The sequence below is a fragment of the Pelodiscus sinensis genome, chromosome 1 (genome assembly GCF_052426305.1).
Source record: "Pelodiscus sinensis isolate ZL-2025 chromosome 1, ASM5242630v1, whole genome shotgun sequence".
NCBI classification, from domain to species: Eukaryota; Metazoa; Chordata; order Testudines; family Trionychidae; genus Pelodiscus; species Pelodiscus sinensis.
Genome location: NC_143052.1, coordinates 2829350 through 2849194, shown reverse-complemented (window position 1 = coordinate 2849194; position 19845 = coordinate 2829350). Strand labels below are relative to the sequence as shown.

Sequence of the window (19845 nt, the reverse complement as noted above, 5' to 3'; positions counted from 1 at the left end):
GTGATGCATCAGTATTTATTATTAGGGATCTTTCAACAAGATATTTGCTTCTTTTCTACATTCAAAAGCTTAAGTCTGTTTGCCATGGCATCACAGTCAGGTGCTGTGCAAATTACTATAAGTCTACCACCAACTGCCACTGCCAAGATAGTTTGGGGGGAGGGGTTAAATTACACTAATCACAGCAAAAAATTGGCAAAAATCAAGGATTTTTGTCTATTTTTTCCTGTAACTGAGACACTCTGACCTAATAAGATCCCAAGTCTGAAAACAGTTACTCACATGCTTCATTTTAAGCACAGGCATAATTTCTTATGGAAATATGCAAAACAAATCTTCTCCCTTCTTCTTGAGAAGGAAAAAGTTTTTTTAAGGAAATAAGCTTCAGTTTCAACTTTTACTAGGTTAAAAATTGAATACAACATTTAAGATTATGAAAAACATCAAAGCTTTTTAAACTTTTAATTTCTCCTTTTTCACTTCCTTATTTTCTCTAGCTAGTACAAGGCCTTCAAATTATGAAAGAAGCTTTCACTAGATTTGTCAATAAATACACATCTCTGTGTAAGAAAGTACCCAGGATGAAGCCACATTACAATTCCCACCACAATTTCTAGCTCATCACAGAAGCAGTCCATTACTATTATTTGCATGTACAATACTTACCAAAGCCCAAAGGCTTCTCTAACAATTTCATGTCTGTGTCATATAAAGACAAAATCAATCATTCCTTCTAATCAAACTGACCATGGACTCCACACGACCTTGCCAACATGATCTCCTCTGCCAGTTTCAGAGTTTATAAAACTGTTATCAGTGACTCAGAAAAGGCCGGACTGTAATATTCTCTCTCACTATCCTCACCACCTTTTACAGAAGCCCTGAAAAACAAGCTTGAATGTCTCATATACAAGAAGAAAGGGAAATTTAAACAAACTCTGTATACCCTGAAACACAGAATTATTCATCCAAATTCTATATTAAACAGATGTTAAACTTCTATCAAATAAGACAAAAAAAATCAAGGAATTACATCAATAAAACTACTTTGAATTTCTGCACCAGGCTATTTTAAAAATAAAACAACAAAAAATTATTTAGTAGCATATAGTTAAATTGTGATTTGGGGACTAACAGTGAGTTTCTCTCAATAATTACAAGCTTCAGGGGGTAGCCAAGTTAGTCTGTACAGGATAAACTGAAACAACAAATAGCCTGGCAGCACTTTAAAGACTAACAAAACATGAAGATAGTATCATGAGTTTTCGTGGGCACAGCCCATTTCTTCAGTGCATAACTGGCTGGATAACCGTACTCAGAGAGTAGTTATTAATGGTTCATGCCTGCTGGAAAGGCATAACAAGTGGGGTTCCGCAGAGGTCTGTTTTTGGACCAGCTCTGTTCAATATCTTCATCAACGATTTAGATATTGGTATAGAAAGTACGCGTATTAAGTTTGCAGATGATACCAAGCTGGGAGGGATTGCGACTAATCTGGAGGATAGAGTCATAATTCAAAATGACCTGGACAAACTGGAGAAATGGTCTGAGATAAATAGGATGAAGTTTAATAAAGACAAATGCAAGTGCTCCACTTAGGAAGGATCAATCAGTTTCACACATACAGAATGGGAAGCGACGGTCTGGGAAGGACTACAGCAGAAAGAGATCTAGGGGTTATAGTGGACCACAAGTTAAATATGAGTCAGCAGTGTGATGCTGTTGCAAAGAAAGCAAACATGATTCTAGGATGTATTAACAGGTGTGTTGTGAGCAAGGCACGAGAAGTCATTCTTCCACTCTACTCTGCGCTGGTTAGGCCTCAATTGGAGTATTGTGTTCAGTTCTGGGCACCGCATTTCAAGAAAGATGTGGAAAAATTGGAGAAGGTCCAGAGAAGGGCAACGAGAATGATTAAAGGTCTAGAGAAAATGACCTATGAGGAAAGGCTGAGGGAACTGGGTTTGTTTAGTTTAGAAAAGAGAAGATTTAGGGGGGACATGAGCGCAGTTTTCAGATATCTAAAAGGGTGTCATAAGGAGGAGGGAGAAAACTTGTTCATCTTGGCCTCTGAGGATAGAACAAGAAGCAATGGGCTTAAACTGCAGCAAGGGAGGTTTAGGTCGGACATTAGGAAAAAGTTCCTAACTGTCAGGGTGGTCAAACACTGGAATAAATTGCCCAGGAAGGTTGTGGAATCCCCCCCATCTCTGGAGATATTTAAGAATTGGTTAGATAAATGTCTATCAGGGATGGTCTAGACAGTATTTGGTCCTGCCATGAGGGCAGGGGACTGGACTCAATGACCTCTCGAGGTACCTTCCAGTCCTAGTATTCTATGATTCTAAGTCAGCTGTGCCCACGAAAGTTCATGATACCATCTTCATGTTTTGTTAGTCTTTAAAGTGTTACCAGATTATTTGTTGTTTTTAAGTTTCTCTCAATAATTAAAAATTGCTGTTCAATGGGACAAATCTACAGGCTGTAATAAAGCAATACATCTTTTATTATTCACCCACCACCCCAATATGGAGGGGCAAGGATACCTTGCCTTGATAAGTTCTTCTGAAAGATTAAATCTAAGCTGTGATCCTGATATAAGCAAAACCTGTCAATGCTCAAAGGGGTTGCTTATGCTGCTAAAAAGCTTAAGGGGAAAGTAGGGTGGCACAGCAGAAAAAAAGCGCAGGAGGCAGCATATTGTTGAGGCTGGGGATCAGGATCTGCAGGACTGGAGAAAGGGAAGGCAAAGAGCGATGCCTTTCAAAACACTGGGCTTCCCCAGCATCCACAGCTTGGAACCCCTTCAAGGAAGGTAGGTGCCTTTTAGCTATTCAGCAAGGGATGGGAGAAAAATACTGTAAGATTCTGGGGACCTAGCAAGCTGACACTTCTGGGATAGACCTGGGACTCAGGATGTCAGGTCGGGAGACTGACACACAAGGAGGGTCAGTAGTGTTACAAATGGCGAGGTGGACACTGGAGGTGAGAAGGATTCACGGGAGGAGGCAGTGGGCAGATACAGGGGGTAGGAAGGGTCATGAGGGAGCAGACACATCTGGGGGGGCTCAGGAGACTGACACATCTAGGGAGGGATCAGGGTGTGCTGCGCAGGCTAGGGAGGCACACACAGTCAGTGGAGGGGATCACAGGTCTCACAAGGAGCCAACTTGGGGAGTACATGGGGAGACTCAGGAAGCAGACACACTGATGAGTACATGGTGAGGCAGGCAAGCTCAGGGTACCACAGGAAGGCAAGCAGGAGGTGGGGGGACTGATGTTTCCATGGAGAGGGCTCATGGATGTTGGGAGAGTGAAGCACATCTAGATCCACAGGCATCTCTATGGGGGGCTCAGATATATCCAGAGAGAGGGAGCTCAAGAGGGCAGGCACATTGGATAAAGGGGGCCTCACGTGCTTCATGAGGCTAGAGGGCAGACACTATGGGGGAGAGCTCATGATGGCTCAGATTCCCAGGGGAGGGAGGACAACACACACTTTGGAGCAGGTCCATCCAGGGATGTAGACACCTCAACTGGGAGGAGGGCTTAGTCACCTCAGGGGAGGCCCATGGTGATAGGCACACCCAAAGGAGGAAGACACCTGGTAAGGGAGCTCACAGGGCAGGCACACTGGGGGCTAGAGGCATCACCGGGAGCTCAGACAGCTCCGGGGCAGGTAATGGGAGAAGGGTCAAACAGCTTTGGGAGTTAAGGGGGCACAAAAAGCTCCAGGTGCACTGGGAGGGGGTGTCAGACAGCTCTGAGAGGTATGGGGGGGCACTGCCAGCTCCAGGGAGGCACTGGGGGGGGCATCAGACAGCTCCAGGGAGCACTGGGGGGGTGCTGGGAGTGTCAGACAGCTCAGGGGCGCTGGGGAGGAGCACAGGGGGGCAGACAGCTCGGGGTGCTGGGGGGTCAGGCAGCTCAGGGGGGCACTGGAGGGGGGGATCAGACAGCTGGGGAAGTGTTGGGAGGTCAGACAGCTCAGGGGGCCCTCAGTGGATCACGCAGCTTGGGGGCAGGCCTCGGGGGCGCTGAGGGCTCGGAGCGCGGGGGGGCACTGGGGGCTCAGGGAGTTCGGGGGGCTCGGGGGCAGGCTCCTGGGGGACTCGGGGGCGCTGCTGGCAGGGAGCTCGGGAGGTTCGGGGGGGCAGGCCCGGAGGGGGTCGGGGGGCAGGGGGCTGGGCGGGGCAGGGAGCTCAGGGGGGGCAGGCCCGGGGGTACTCGGGGAGGCAGGCTCTCGGGGGTGCTGCCAGCAGGGAGCTCGGGGCGGGCTCGGGGGGGGTCAAGCTCGAGGGGCCAGCCCGGGGGGGGGCTCTCGGGGGCGCTGCCGGCAGGGAGCTCGGGGGGGGGCCCGGGGGGGTCTCGGGGGGCGGGGGGGGGCTGGGGGCTGGGGGGGCTCTCGGGGGCGCTGCTGGCAGGGAGCTCAGGGGGGCTCTCGGGGGTTCGGGGGGGCAGGCCCGGGGGGCTGGGGGGGCTCTCGGGGGCGCTGCCGGCAGGGAGCTCGGGGGGGCCCGATGGGGGCGGGACCGGGGGGCTCTCGGGAGGGGATCAGGCCCGGGGGGTTTGGGGGGGCTCTCGGGGGCGCTGCCGGCAGGGAGCTCGGGGGGGTTCAGGGGGGGGGGGGGGCTCTCGGGGGCGCTGCCGGCAGGGAGCTCGGGGGGGGGGGGGGGGCTTCGGGGGGGGGCAGGCCCGGAGGGGGGGCCCGGGGGGGCTGGGAGGGGGCTCTCGGGGGCGCTGCCGGCAGGGAGGGCTGGGGGGGTTCGGGGGGGCAGGCCCGGAGGGGCCCGGGGGGGGGGGGGCTCTCGGGGGCGCTGCCGGCAGGGAGCTGGGGGGGTTCGGGGGGCAGGCCCGGGGGGGACTCTCGGGGGCGCTGCCGGCAGGGAGCTCGGGGGGGTTCGGGGGGGCAGGCCCGGGGGGGTCCGGGGGGCTCTCGGGGGCGCTGCCGGCAGGGAGCTTGGGGGGGTTCGGGGGGGCAGGCCCGGGGGGGTCCGGGGGGCTCTCGGGGGCGCTGCCGGCAGGGAGCTCGGGGGGGTTCGGGGGGCAGGCCCGGAGGGGCCCGGGGGGACTCTCGGGGGCGCTGCCGGCAGGGAGCTCGGGGGGGTTCGGGGGGGCAGGCCCGGGGGGCCCGGGGGGGCTCTCGGGGGCGCTGCCGGCAGGGAGCTCGGGGGGGTTCGGGGGGGCGGGGGGCCGGGGGGGCTCGGGGGCGCTGCCGGCAGGGAGCTCGGGGGGGGGGGCAGGCCCGGGGGGCCCGGGGGGGCTGGGGGGCGCTGCCGGCAGGGAGCTCGGGGGGGGGGGGGCCTCGGGGGGCGCTGCCGGCAGGGAGCTCGGGGGGGTTCGGGGGGCCCGGGGGGGGGCTCGGGGGCGCTGCCGGCAGGGAGCTCGGGGGGGTTCGGGGGGGCGGGGGGGCCCGGGGGGGGCTGGGGGGGGGGGCGCTGCCGGCAGGGAGCCGGGCGCGCGGCGGCTCCGTCCCCAGGGACCCCGGGCTCGGCCGCGCTCTCACCTGCTCGGGGCCTCCCCGCGCGGCCCGAGGCGCGGCCGCTCCCCGGCTGCAGAGGCGCGAGGGGCGGCGGCGGGTCGCGCTGTCACCGGGCGCCGGGCTGAGGGCTCGGCCGCCGCAGGCTCGCTCGCTCCAAAATGGCGGCGGGAGCGGCCTGCCCAGACCCGGGAAGGGGGCGGGCCTGCCGCGCGGAGTGGGCGGGGCCAATGGAGTGACAGGCACGTGAAGCCGCTGGGCAGCTCCAGGGTAGGAGCAGGGGGGAGGGAGATGGGAAGGTCCCATGGGCATGGGGGAGGGAGATGGGAAGGTCCCATGGGCCATGGGGGGGGGGAGGGGAGATGGGAAGGTTCCCTCCATGGGGGGGGGAGGGGAGATGGGAAGGTTCCCTGGGGGGGGAAGGTTCCATGGGGGGAGGGGGAGATGGGAAGGTTCCATGGGGGGGGGGAAGGTTCCATGGGCATGGGGAGGGGAGATGGGAAGGTTCCATGGGGGGGGGGAAGGTTCCATGGGCATGGGGAGGGGAGATGGGAAGGTTCCCTGGGGGGGGGGGAAGGTTCCATGGGCATGGGGAGGGGAGATGGGAAGGTTCCATGGGGGGGGAAGGTTCCATGGGGGGGGGAGGGGAGATGGGAAGGTTCCATGGGGGGAGGGGAGATGGGAAGGTTCCATGGGGGGGGGGAAGGTTCCATGGGCATGGGGAGGGGAGATGGGAAGGTTCCATGGGGGGGGGGGAGGTTCCATGGGCATGGGGAAGGGAGATGGGAAGGTTCCATGGGGGGGGGAGGTTCCATGGGCATGGGGAAGGGAGATGGGAAGGTTCCATGGGGGGGGGGGAGGTTCCATGGGCATGGGGAAGGGAGATGGGAAGGTTCCATGGGGGGGGGGAGGTTCCATGGGCATGGGGAGGGGAGATGGGAAGGTCCCATGGGCGGGAGGGGGAAGGTTCCATGGGCATGGGGAAGGGAGATGGGAAGGTCCCATGGGCGGGAGGGGGAAGGTTCCATGGGCATGGGGAAGGGAGATGGGAAGGTTCCATGGGGGGGGGGAGGTTCCATGGGCATGGGGAGGGGAGATGGGAAGGTCCCATGGGCGGGAGGGGGAAGGTTCCATGGGCATGGGGAAGGGAGATGGGAAGGTCCCATGGGCGGGAGGGGGAAGGTTCCATGGGCATGGGGAGGGGAGATGGGAAGGTCCCATGGGCGGGAGGGGGAAGGTTCCATGGACATGGGGAGGGGAGCTGGGAAGGTCCCATGAGGAGGATGGGAAGGTTCCGTGGTGGGTGGGAATGGCATTTGGCGTGGGGGAGAATGGCTACTTATACTATGGGTACTTATGCTCTTAAGTTTGGTGAAAGACCTGGTATAAATATTGATTGACTCCCTGTATCCATGTGCTTGTTAACACCCTTAAAGAATCCTAATAGATTAGTGAGGCATGATTTCCCTTAAAAAAGCCACATTGGCTCTTTCCCCACAAAACACATTATTGATTGGTCTGATCATTTTGTTTTTACCATAGTTTCTACCAGTTGCTGGGTACTGACCAGCGCCCCCTCAGCCCCCAAAAAAACCATGATTTCTCTTCTACCATCCTTAGGGAGGAGGGCTGGGACAACCCTCACCTCTACCCCAGGCCTCACTCCTGCTCCGCTCTTTCCCGCCCTGATCCACCCCCATCCCGCCTGTAATTGCCAGGATGTTCTCTGAAGCTCTTTTTAAAAATCAGTTCAACTGCCCTCTACATGCCAGCCTGGTACAAGAAAATGATTACTTGGAATTTGAAAAATGTCACATTGGACCATTTCCCATAGTCTCTCAGTGTGTCTTGTCTTCCCTTTGCCTGTCTTATTTAGGCCTTCATCCTGCAAATACTTTCAGTCTTAATGTTCAGCATTTGTGTTATTTCATGGAAGTCTAAAGGGCTACTCACATAAATAAAGTTACTCACATGCAAGTCTTTGCAGGTTTGGAGATGATGGCCAAATCTTCAGGTAGGGTTGCCAGATGGTTTAACAAAAAATACCGAACATCTCCCCCCTCCCCGCAAAAAAACAAAACAAAACACCAGGAAAAATTCCGTTGAGAAAAAAAAGGGGGAAACCAAAGTTGTTAAGAAAAAAAAAAGGGGCACCACGACTTTAAATGGCCCTGTGCTCCTAACTCCCCGGCCCCCACCAGACACTGCAGGGGAAAATTGTCCCCGCCAGGCTTCTGTCCGAGGGAAACAGGAAATACTGGACAGTTCACATGTCCAGTATTTTCTGGTTTTTTAACCGGACGGGGGACCCAAATAACGGACAGTCTGGGTGAAAACCGGACACCTGGCAACCCTGTCTTCAGGAGAAAAGATTTTTTCCAGTAACACTAAACCGGCATACACCCCTAATGTAGGCACAGTTTATACAGGCAAAAAAGTGTTTTTGGTAGTATAATGTATACAGTATAAGGGTGGTTTTACTAGTAGAACTCTATCCACACTAGGGCTTTTGCAAATATAGGCTTATTACACACACACACACACACACACACAATTCCTAATTGGTGTTACTACACCTGCAAATGTTTCCAGTAGACCTGGAGTTAGTCTGTAAGCTCTTTAAGGCAGGGCCTCTTCGATGACTTTTAAACAGGATACTGGGAATCATTAAGAAGGGGATAGAGAATAAGACAGTGAATATTTTATTGCCTCTCTTTTAATCTATGGAACACTCACGTCTTGAATACTGCGTACCGATGTGGTCACCTCCTCTCAAAAAAGATACATCGGCATTGGAAAAAGTTCAGAAAAGGGCAACATAAAAATATTAGGGGTATGGAATGACTGCCATATGAGGAGAGATTAGTGAGAGCTTTGGTGAGGTCAGCCCCCAAATACGCTTAAGTTCTGCAGGACCTTAAGTGCAAAAATATGGTCAGAATTTGGGAACTTCATAGGAATAAAACTCTGGACCCGTGGTTCTTAGATACCTCAGGAAAATTGAACTCTGGCAGGCCTCGTCCTCTAGTCTAGAGTTTGGGAGCTTACTTACCTTCTCTGCAGACCAGAAGTTCTCTGCATCTCTCTGCCACAGAATTCCTAAACGTCACAGGCCCAGAACACTTGGGAAGCCCAAGTAAAAGCTCTACAACAACCAAGTGAAATACTCCGGGGCCGAGCCTCAGATCATCAGAACCCCTCAAAAAGTTAAGAAATATCAATGTTAAGATTGAATGCCAAAGCCTGCCTCGGTTACCATGTGTATGCATTCTGGTGCAGTCTTTAACCATGAGGTCACAAGTTTTCCCAGACGATACAATATTACAATACAACCTTTAATTTGTTGAGTCTAGGATCTCAGATACACATGCATCTCAGATTGCAGAAAAATTGTATTATGGCACTGAATTTCTCCCTGGACAACTAAATAGGCTAAGTTACCGAGGAGACAAATGAAGCAAAAATTTAAAAGGAATTTAAGATCATTTAAATCTGTTTATTTGTAGAGAAAGGGCTTGAGAAGTCCGATTAAGAATATTAAAGTGGAGTCCATGTGAACCAAAAAGACCAGCGAATTCAGCCAAATAGTTTTCCCCTTCTATAAAATGCCTTCAAGGAATCAAGGAAATTCGTACAGCTGTCACCACCACACATACATTTTATCTGGGCAAGTGTTTGCCAAAAAGATTAAGTAAGAATGGTAGTGATAGGTCTAGGAACCTCTGAGAAGCAAACAATAGGCAGAAGACATACTAAAGAAATGTGCACTGTCATTTCAAAGAGGAACAATAATGGGCACAAGGCCAGCACAGATCCTGGGTGAGCTCCAGATGTCTCCCTTGACAATTACATCTTCCAAGACTCAGATTACAGGGCAGACGAACAGTCAAGCTCAGATTTAAAGCTTAACAATCAGTATCTTGGACAGACACATAGGAGGGAAAGGACACCAAATATAGTTTGTATTGGTAAAGGGATTTCTCTCTATCTGGACAAATACAATAGTCTGTTAGAATCATAGAATCATAGAATAATAGGACTGGAAGGGACCTCGAGAGGTCATCGAGTCCAGCCCCCCGCCCTCAAGGCAGGACCAAGCTCTGTCTACACCATCCCTGACAGATGTCTATCTAACCTGTCCTTAAATATCTCCAGAGAGGGAGATTCCACCACCTCCCTTGGCAATTTATTCCAATATTTGACCACCCTGACAGTTAGGAATTTTTTCCTAATGTCCAATCTAAACCTCCCCTGCTGCACTTTAAGCCCATTACTCCTTGTCCTGTCCTCAGAAACCAAGAGGAACAAATTTTCTCCTTCCTCCTTGTGACACCCTTTTAGATATTTGAAAACCGCTATCATGTCCCCCCTTAATCTTCTTTTTTCCAAACTAAACAAGCCCAGTTCATGAAGCCTGGCTTCATAGGTCATGTTCTCTAAACCTTTAATCATTCTTGTCGCTCTTCTCTGTACCCTTTCCAATTTCTCCACATCTTTCTTGAAATGTGGCGCCCAGAACTGGGCACAGTACTCCAGCTGAGGCCTAACTAGTGCAGAGTAGAGCGGCAGAATGACTTCACGAGTTTTGCTTACAACACACCTGTTGATACAACCTAGAATCATATTTGCTTTTTTTGCAACAGCATCACACTGTTGACTCATATTCAACTTGTGGTCCACTATGACCCCTAGATCCCTTTCCGCCATGCTCCTTCCTAGACAGTCGCTTCCCATCTTGTATGTATGGAACTGATTGTTCCTTCCTAAGTGGAGCACTTTGCATTTCTCTTTATTAAACCTCATCCTGTTTACCTCTGACCATTTCTCTAACCTGCTAAGGTCATTTTGAATTATGTCCCTATCCTCCAAAGAAGTCGCAACCCCACCCAGTTTGGTATCATCTGCAAACTTAATAAGCGTACTCTCTATCCCAATATCTACATCTGTTAAATGATTTTAATGCAGTTTCTAGTCACTGGGCCAGATTCTGCTCCATATTACAGTGGTGTAAATCTGGAGTGACTCCACCGGCTCTACATTTACATTTTTAGCTTCTCATGCAGGGCAATGTCAGTTTATTAACATCCAATCAATTCTTTTACTTCTAGCCTTTCTACCATCTATTTGGGGGTGGCTCTTTGAGTCCCTTTCCATTCTGTCTAGAAGCAGCTCCTCAGAAATGCCAATGCTCAGCAAACCCTTTTGTATAGCATCCGTGCATCTAGTTTTAGGTTCTCCGCCCCTGCTCTTGGACTCCTAAGTCCTGGTCTACGCTACACGGTTTTAGCGACAAAAGTCAGTTCTTGTCCACAACACACAGAAAATGCAACCATGCTAGGCCAACATCAAGGAGCTGCGGCTGGCCTACCAGAAGGCAAGGGAGGCTAGCTCTCACTCTGGTGTGGCGCCAAAGAGTTTAAGGAACTGCACACCACCCTTGGTGGGAACCTCACCTCCACTGCCAAGAGCCCCACAGATACTTCAGGGGAACTGGAGGCCGTGGCCAGAGAGTCAACCCTAGTGGCAAAGTGGTTGGCAAAAGGGGCAGGAGGAGGATATGGAGCAAACGGCAGGGTCATCCGGTGGCAGGGGAGGGTCCAGTCCCAGCCCCCCACCTCTGGCGCACAGGGTGTAGGAGAGGGGAGCTCTGGTAAGTGCTCATTTTGCTTTGATACTGCATAGCAGAGTGAGCTCTCGTACTCTGTTAGTTGGTAGAAGAGGAAGAAATTAACAACAGAGCCTGGCCATCTATGCCAGGAGCAGGCAAAATACGGCTTGAGGGTTGAATCCAGCCCACCAAACCACCGGACCTGTCCCGCAGGCACAGTGGGAGCCTCAGCCTAGCTCCCTGCCTGCTCTGTCCCTGCATGTTGCTCAGAGCAGCTCTCTGAACGCTGCGAGCCCAGGGGAGGAGGGGAGAGGCTTTGCATACTGCCTTTGCCCCCAGCACAATCTTTCAGTTCCCATTGGTCATTTTCCAGTCAATGGGAGCTGCCTATTGCAGGACAGGCAGCACAAGAAGTACTCCTCCCTCCCACCCCCCCCACCTCACAGCATTCAGAGCACCACACATGGCTCCTGCCTGGCTGAGCAACCTGCTAGGCAGGGCTGCTGGCCAGGAGCTGCCCAGGTAAGTGACTCCCAGCCAAAGCCTGCCTCTGTCACTCCAGCCCACACTCCCTACATAACCCTAGGGCTGTGTCTACACTGGCGCGATCTTGCGTAAAAGCAGCTGCTCTTGCGCAAAAACTTGCTGCCTGTCTACACTGGCCGTGTGTTCTTGTGCAAGTAAACTGGCGTTCTAATGTATGAAATCAGGGCTTCTTGCGCCAGAACTCTGACGCTCCTGCTCAGGAAGAAGCCCTTTTGCGCAAGAGCTCTTCCAGAAGAGGCCAGTGTAGACAGGCAACATGAATTTCTTGCGCAAGAAAGCCCGACGGTTAAAATGGCCATCAGAGCTTTCTCACGCAAAAGAGCGTCTACACTGGCACGGATGCTCGTGCGCAAAAGCACATGCCTGTGTAGACGCTCTCTTCTGGAAGAGTTCTTGCGCAAGGAGCTGCCAGTGTAGACGTAGCTTAACTCTCTGCACCCCAGCTCCTGCACCCATACCGCTTCCCAGACCCTGCACCCCTTTCTATATTCCTCCTCCAGGTCACAACCCCCTCCTAGTCCTTGCACTCCAATCCCTTACCCCTAGTTGCAACCTACATCCCTGCACCCCCTTCTGAACTCCTTCCACAGTTCACAACCCTCTCCTGCATCTTAGTCTCCTGCCCCAGGTCACAACCCCCTCCTTCATCCAAACTCCCTCCCAGATACCACTTCCCATCCTGCACCCCAGTCCCTTACCCCAAGCTCCCTTCTGCACCCAACTCCTATTCCAGACCTTGCACCTCCTCCATTAATATCATGGGAGATTGTGGCCCTTGACCACTTACCAAATTCTTGGAGTGCCGCCCCTTCAAAAATCATTGCCCACCACAGCCTAGAAGCTGAGGGAGAGATGTCACTGCTTCTGGAGCGCTCCCAAGATCAGCGCTAACCAGAACCCTCACCCTCTCCTGTGCCCCAACACCCGGCCCTGGCCCCCCTCACCTTCAAAGTCCGACTGTTGTTGTGAGAGGGGTGCTGAAGTGGCCTGCAACTGTCCCAGCAGTGGCTAAAGTGGCTGCTGCCTGAGCTGCTGAGGCGGCCCCCAGGCCAGCTGCACTGGCTGCTGGCAGAAGTCCTGGAGGTTCTGGGAAGTAATGGAATGGGTGACTTCTGTGACCCCCCATGACCAGCTCACCGCCCTAATCGTCTTGGGATCCCGCTCAGCACTAATGGCCCGCCATGGCAAGCTGCTCCGTGAACACCAGCAGCAATGTTGAATTATCTGTTTTCACTGATTCACTTCATAGAACACTAGAACTGGAAGGGACCACGAGAGATGGTCAAGTCCAGTCCCCCGCCCTCACGGCAGGAATCGGTTTCTATTTTGCCTCTCGTTAAATTGTGCAGATCCAGCTGCGTGGTGCTCATAAAAAAACCTCTTAAAAATAAAGAATAATCCTTCAGCACCGTAGAGACTAACAGAAACTGTAGATGGTGTCATGAGCTTGCGGGGGAAAACAGCCCACTTCCAGGCTGGTCAGTAGCTCAGGCAGGGGTGGCAGGTGCCGAGTTTGCCAGGGCAGCTGAGGAACAACACAAAATGAAATAGAAAGCCCATGGCCTGATGGGACGGGTGGAACTACCCCATGGGACAGCGAACACATCCCCATGATGTTCCCAGAGCTACCGGTGGCAGAGGGTGACACAGGGAGGTGAGTTGTGCAATGGAATAGCGACCTGTGATGCAACCCTCCCTCTGATGATGCAAGAGCAACTACTCTAGTACACACTCTGCCAGCACACGGCGGGACGTGGGGATGTGCACAACTGATACTATTCAAGTGACTTCTGATCGTTGACATAACTTCAGTCAGTTTAACTCTGTAGACACAGCCTGAATTTAATGTCATGTTTCCTGTATATTCTTCCAGTCCTCTCATCACAGGCCCAAACCATCTAAGCCTGGACACCCTCAGTTTTCCACACTTGGTTTCCTGCCCTTTCCCATAATTTGTTCATGGAGACCGTGGTCCATCCTTGTATCTCCAAGCAACCCTCTCAACATTTTAATCTCAACTGTATTGAAGATCTGCGTCTGCTTCTTTCTCTGTCACCTGCCTTCAGTCAGACAAAGTGCAGAGCTGAATACAAGATAAAATGATGATTTTTTAAAATTATTTATACTGTGGGAGCACCCAGAAGCCACAGCCCTATTGTGTGCTAAGAATTATACAAACATATAATAAAGAGACAGTCTCTGTCCAATCGTATGTATATTATTTTTTTAAACTAAAAATTGCTACTAATGATACCGTAGATGACTGTCCTGAAAGAATGAAAAAAAAAAAGAATTTATTTTTCATTATTCATTCCTTCAGCAGTTTGCATGAAATTCATCCTGGGCATTGGATCTCACAAGGCCTATGCATCACTGAAATCTCACGTAAACCTTTAAGTCAGCAGGTCTCAAATTGGGTCACAACCCCATTTTAACGGGGTCGACGGGGCTGGCTGGCGTAGACTTGCTGGGATCCAGAGCTTGAAGTCGAAGCCTGAGCACTACCCCCCGGGGCTGAAGTCAGAGCTCATGGGCTTCGGCCCTGGCAGATGGAGCTCAAATTACTTTGGCTTTGGCCCCCTGGCCTGGGGTGATGGGACTTGGGCAGATTTATGCTTCACACTTGGATCATGCGGTACGTTTTGTTGTCACAGAGGGGTAGCAATGCAATGGAGTTTGAGAACCCCTCCTTTAAGTGGTACATAGAGTTTAGTGCACGTTATGTATTTCACATAACAAAGGGCCTTTCTCACTTTGGTGTGGATCGATCCACTGGCCATCGATTTAGTGAATCTAGTAAAGACCCACTAACTCAACCACCAATCACTCTCCTGTTGACTCCGGTACTCCTGCAGAATGAGTTACAGGCTTGTCTCCACTTACAGGGAGATCAAAGCTGTGGAGTTTGATTTATCAGGGGTTTCATTTAGCAGGTCTAGTAAAAACCAGCTAAATCGACTGCAGATTGCACCTCTGTCAACTCCAGTACTCTACCAGGTCACAAAGAGTAAGGGAAGTTGATGGGAGAGTTTTGCCTGTCAACTTCCTGCAATGGTGATGCCATGGAAATTCAACCTAAAGTATGCTGACTCTAGCTACGCTATTCACGTAGCTGGAGTTGTGTATCTGAGGTCGACTTTCTCCTGTAGTGCGCATCTAGACTGCCCGCGGCTTTCGAAAAAAGATATGCAAATTTAGTGCGAATTTGAATATCTTTTTCCGATCGAATTTGAATATCTTTTTCCGATCCCGTTTTCAGACTTTTTTTTTTTTTTTTTTTTTAAAAAGCAGTATAGATGTGGTTCTTTCGGAAAAAAAACACCCTTTTTTCGAAAGAAGCCTTCTTCCTAAAAGAATGAGATGTACAGGGTTCTTTCAAAAAAGGGGGGGGGGTTCGAAAGAATCACGTCTAGACTGTTTTTTTTTTTCTGAAAAAACTCTTCCGAAAATGGGATCGGAAGAAGATATGCAAATTTGCACCAAATTTGCATATCTTCTTTTGAAAGCCACAGGCAGTCTAGATGTGCCCTTAGTGTAGACGTGGCCTAAAGGTATTCAACAGGAGAGGTTTTTATCTGTTGACCCTGAGCAGTGTGGCCCCCCACAGTAAGTAGATCTAAGCTATGTCAACTTGAGTTTCACTACCAATGTAACCAGGGGTGGCCCGTGCGTATAGGCCAACTCGGCTGTCGCCTAGGGTGCCGCGTTAAACGGGGCACCCAATGATGACGTCACGTCATTGAGGGCTGTGGAGGCGGGGGCACCGATCGTGCATTCCGCCTGGGGCGCCAGCTGCCGGCAGCCCGCCTCGGGCCGCCCCTGAATGTAACTCAAATAGCGTAGCTTAAATCAACCTCTCCTTGTAGGGTAAACTGCCCCGTAATGGAAACAGGCTGGCTATTTTCTGTGCATAGTGTCAGTATTTTTTTTCTCAGGCACTAGCACATGCTGCAGAGATTCAGGAATTAGCTTAATTGAAAAGAGAATGGGTATATTGCAAAATCCCAAATTTATTACGTGGATACTGATTGACAACTATTTCAGTCTTCAGACTCTCCTTAATTCCCATTCACTGAAGAGTGGACATAACAGCAGTTCAAGGAACAGAAGAGGCTACTAGCTGTTATGTCCATGAATAAATTGATCCTAATTCACAGGATTTCCTGTTCTACACCAACTCCTGAGCATTAAAGTTTATTAGCACCTTTGTGAATCTTCCCTGAAAAGATTTTTTCCAAATTATTTTCAGTTTAACTAGGAACCTTGGGTCATTTTGCTGTTTGGGGATCTTTTTTTTAATGTGAGGCTGCAGCCAAATCTTCTAGAGAAGAGGCAAAATGCAGTGAAACCCTTCCACACTCAGTTTTACCACCTCAATTTTAACAGCCCGCAATACTATTACAGTCACAGGTTTTACACACCATTCTGCAATTCATATTCATTCTGACCAGAGCTGCACTTTTAGGGTACGTCTGTGCTATGGATGGAGATCAACCCTTTGGAGGTTGAGCTTCTAACATTCAATTTAGCAGGTCTAATGTAGGCTCCCCCCCCCCCCCAATGAATGCTGAAGGCAGCCCCCGCTAGCATCCTGTACTCCTCATTCAGCATCCCGCAGCATAGACACTGCAGTGGCTTGGCTTAAAATAGGCTAAATCCAGCTACACAAAATGTACCTTAAGCAGACCTGCCTGGTGTAGTGTAGACCTAGGCTTATAGTCCCAGGCTCCCCACAGGTCAGAGGGTATCTTTGTTAGTGTGTCTTGTGGAGCAAAATAGGAGTTGCTGGCCCTGGGCCATTGTTTAGTCAGAAGTCTCTCTCCTCCCCCTTGTCAGTTTGTACCTAGCTTGCTGGGAGGTGGGTAAACGCTGGGCAATGGTGGGGCTCTTCTTTAGAAAGGTTCCTGGCCCAAAGGAAGGGTTGGTGTTTATGCTGTATCCTGTCCCTTCCGTGGAAGGGCCAGTTCCCAGTGCTGAGGAGCATCACAGTTGTCAGCCCAAAGTAGAGCTGGGTAAACTGAGGCAGAGAGTGGGGGGTGGATCCCAGTCTGGGTAAACTGAGGCAGAGAGTGGGGAGGGGGGTGGATCCCAGTCTGGGTAAACTGAGGCAGAGAGTGGGGAGGGGGGTGGATCCCAGGCTGGGTAAACTGAGGCAGAGAGTGGGGAGGGGGGTGGGTCCCAGTCTGGGTAAACTGAGGCAGAGAGTGGGGGGTGGATCCCAGGCTGGGTAAACTGAGGCAGAGAGTGGGGAGGGGGGTGGATCCCAGGCTGGGTAAACTGAGGCAGAGAGTGGGGAGGGGGGTGGATCCCAGTCTGGGTAAACTGAGGCAGAGAGTGGGGAGGGGGGTGGATCCCAGTCTGGGTAAACTGAGGCAGAGAGTGGGGAGGGGGGTGGATCCCAGTCTGGGTAAACTGAGGCAGAGAGTGGGGAGGGGGGTGGATCCCAGGCTGGGTAAACTGAGGCAGAGAGTGGGGAGAGGGGTGGATCCCAGGCTGGGTAAACTGAGGCAGAGAGTGGGGAGGGGGGTGGATCCCAGTCTGGGTAAACTGAGGCAGAGAGTGGGGAGAGGGGTGGATCCCAGGCTGGGTAAACTGAGGCAGAGAGTGGGGAGGGAGGTGGATCCCAGGCTGGGTAAACTGAGGCAGAGAGTGGGGAGAGGGGTGGATCCCAGGCTGGGTAAACTGAGGCAGAGAGTGGGGAGGGGGGTGGATCCCAGGCTGGGTAAACTGAGGCAGAGAGTGGGGAGGGGGGTGGATCCCAGGCTGGGTAAACTGAGGCAGAGAGTGGGGAGGGGGGTGGATCCCAGGAGTCCCAGCCCCCCCCCGCGAGCCTGCCAGGCTGCAGTGCCCAGACCGCCCCACGTGGCGGCCAGCCCCGCCCGCGCCCCCCGCCTTGCCTGCCGGACTCGCTGGCTCGCTGCGCGGCGGAGCGGCGCGGTGGCCGCTCTAGCGGGCGGGAGGCCCTCTCGATGGTCCTGGCCCGCGCGGCGCGTCCTCCCGGGCGGCAGGGGGCGCTGCGGCGGCGGCGGGGCGGGGCGCGCGGGGCCGCGGGGGCGGGGCGGGGCTGCCGCTGCCATGGACGCGCTGCGCAGCGCCGACCCCCGGGCCCGCGGCCACCCGGAGCCGGGCGCCTCCCCCCTGCCCTGGGCCCGCTTCTCCGCCTGGCTGGAGTGTGTCTGCGTCGTCACCTTCGACCTGGAGCTGGGACAGGCCATGGAGGTAAGGGGGGTGGGGGCGGGGCTATGGGGCAAGGGGGCCGTGGGGGCGGGGCTATGGGGCCAAGGGGGCGGGGCTATGAGAGGTAAGGGGGCTGTGGGGGCGGGGCTATGGGGCCAAGGGGGCTGTGGGGGCGGGGCTATGGGGCCAAGGGGGCTGTGGGGGCGGGGCTATGGGGACAAGGGGGCTGTGGGGGCGGGGCTATGAGAGGTAAGGGGGCTGTGGGAGGTGGGGCTGCAGGGCAGGCTATGGAGGGCAATGGGGCTGTGGGGGCGGGGCTATGGGGCCAAGGGGGCTGTGGGGGCGGGGCTATGGGGCTAAGGGGGCCAAGGGGGCGGGGCAAGGGGGCCAAGGGGGCGGGGCTATGGGGGCTGTGGGGGCGGGGCTATGGGGACAAGGGGGCTGTGGGGGCGGGGCTATGAGAGGTAAGGGGGCTGTGGGAGGTGGGGCTGCAGGGCAGGCTATGGAGGGCAATGGGGCCGTGGGGGGCGGGGGCTGTGGGGGATTTCAGGGAGAAGGTGGGATGAATGTGCCATGTGGGGCCATTGGGAACTGGAGGGAGGCAGGGTGAGCGGCAGTGGGAGGAAGGGGGCGGCTACGTGTTGCCATGGAGGTCAGAGTGGAGGGGTTGCAGGAGGGGGCAGGATGAAGGCATGGCGTGGGGCCTTTGGGAGCCACAGGGGAGTAGGGTGAGGGGCCGCGTGGGTCCATGGGAGGCGGGACGAAGGCGGCTGCAGAAATGGGGCGTGAGGGAGGCTGTGTGGGGCCATGGGGGGCTGTGTGAGACGTCATGGGGAAGTTAGGGTGAGGGGACTATGGGCAGCATGGAGTGAGAGGGGCTTGGGTATGGAGATGAGGATGCAATGGAGTATGACAGGATATGGGCAGAGAGATCAGGATCCATGGGTGTATGGGCTGAAGGGAGCTTTGAGGCTATGCATGTGAAGAGGGCCATGGGCAGGCAGGAGTGAGGGGGGCTTCTGGGGGCATGGAGGTGAAGAAGAACATGGGGTGAGGGGGATGGGGCCAGGGACATGGAGGTGAAAGGGTCTTTGGAATCAGCAGGGAGAATGCCAGGGGGTACATGGTAGGCAGAATGGGGGGCATGGAGGTGAGTATGAGGGGGCATAGAGTGATAGGGACCTGAAGGGAGGAAGCCATAGGGGTGAGGCGTACTGGGAGATACCCCCCACACACACTCTGTTTGCGGTGCCAGGGTGGTGAGCAGGGTCTGGTAGTATGGGCCAGGTGGGAGATGAGGGCAAAGCTGGTCTATGGAGGTGAGTGGGAAGGGCTATGGTACGGATCCAGCCTGTGGAGGGTATTTTGCCTAGGCCTGGGGTAAATGGACACACAAGCTTGGTTCACACTAGCACACACAAAATAGCCGTGTGGCTAAGATCAAGGATGTGTTGCATGAGTGGCTAGCCTGAACTGGGACCTGTGTCACTATGGCCACACTGCTGTTTTTAGCATGCTAACGCGTACCTGTCTACCCATGCTGGACAGCACCCTCCCAGCTGCTGTGCACACCTTCAGACTGACACTTCATAAATACTTAAACGAATTTTGCCTTTGCCAGTGGCACCGCGAAAGGGATATAAAGGTTGGGAGAAAAGCATTTCCACTTTGCTCAGGTTGGGTGGGTGCTGTACTTTTTGCAGCAGCCTCTGGCAATCTGTGCATGAAGATGCACAGGTGCCCAAAAAAGGTGTTCTTTCTGCATGTTAGTGGAAATCCATGCAACAGCAGTGATGTGTCTTAGATCTAGAGTAGGGCGTATTCCACATATGGCCACCACAGTTATGCAATAGAGGTAGATCTGATTGAAGCAACATTTGCATTCTGAGACCTGAAATTGCTGAGGGCTGCACCTAGATATTAAGCAATGGGAAAGTTGCTTTGTGCTCCTTTAGATACAAAATAGGTGAAGGACAATTTACTTACAGTTTACCTTGTGACTAAGTTTGAGAATTCTTAACATGTGCCTTACTGT

At 53.3% G+C, this 19845-nt stretch overlaps 2 protein-coding genes across 6 annotated transcripts in view; one reads left to right on the top strand and one right to left on the bottom strand.

Moving 5' to 3' along the window:
- PPP6R2 (protein phosphatase 6 regulatory subunit 2) overlaps window positions 1-5663 on the bottom strand; it is a 149873-nt gene extending 144210 nt beyond the window's left edge. For all 3 annotated transcript variants that reach the window (XM_075924308.2, XM_075924312.2, XM_075924320.2), the window contains exon 1: window positions 5507-5663. The gene's annotated coding sequence lies outside the window, so the exon portion shown is untranslated. The remainder of the gene's footprint in view (window positions 1-5506) is intronic.
- A 12008-nt stretch (window positions 5664-17671) lies between these two features.
- Window positions 17672-19845, top strand: part of DENND6B (DENN domain containing 6B) — a 41452-nt gene continuing 39278 nt past the window's right edge. For 2 of the 3 annotated variants that reach the window (XM_075924152.2, XM_075924146.2), the window contains exon 1: window positions 17672-17852. In XM_075924152.2, the coding sequence (XP_075780267.2) occupies window positions 17709-17852 (144 nt within the window). In that variant the 5' untranslated portion in view covers window positions 17672-17708. The remainder of the gene's footprint in view (window positions 17853-19845) is intronic. The other variant, XM_075924156.2, reaches the window with a different exon arrangement.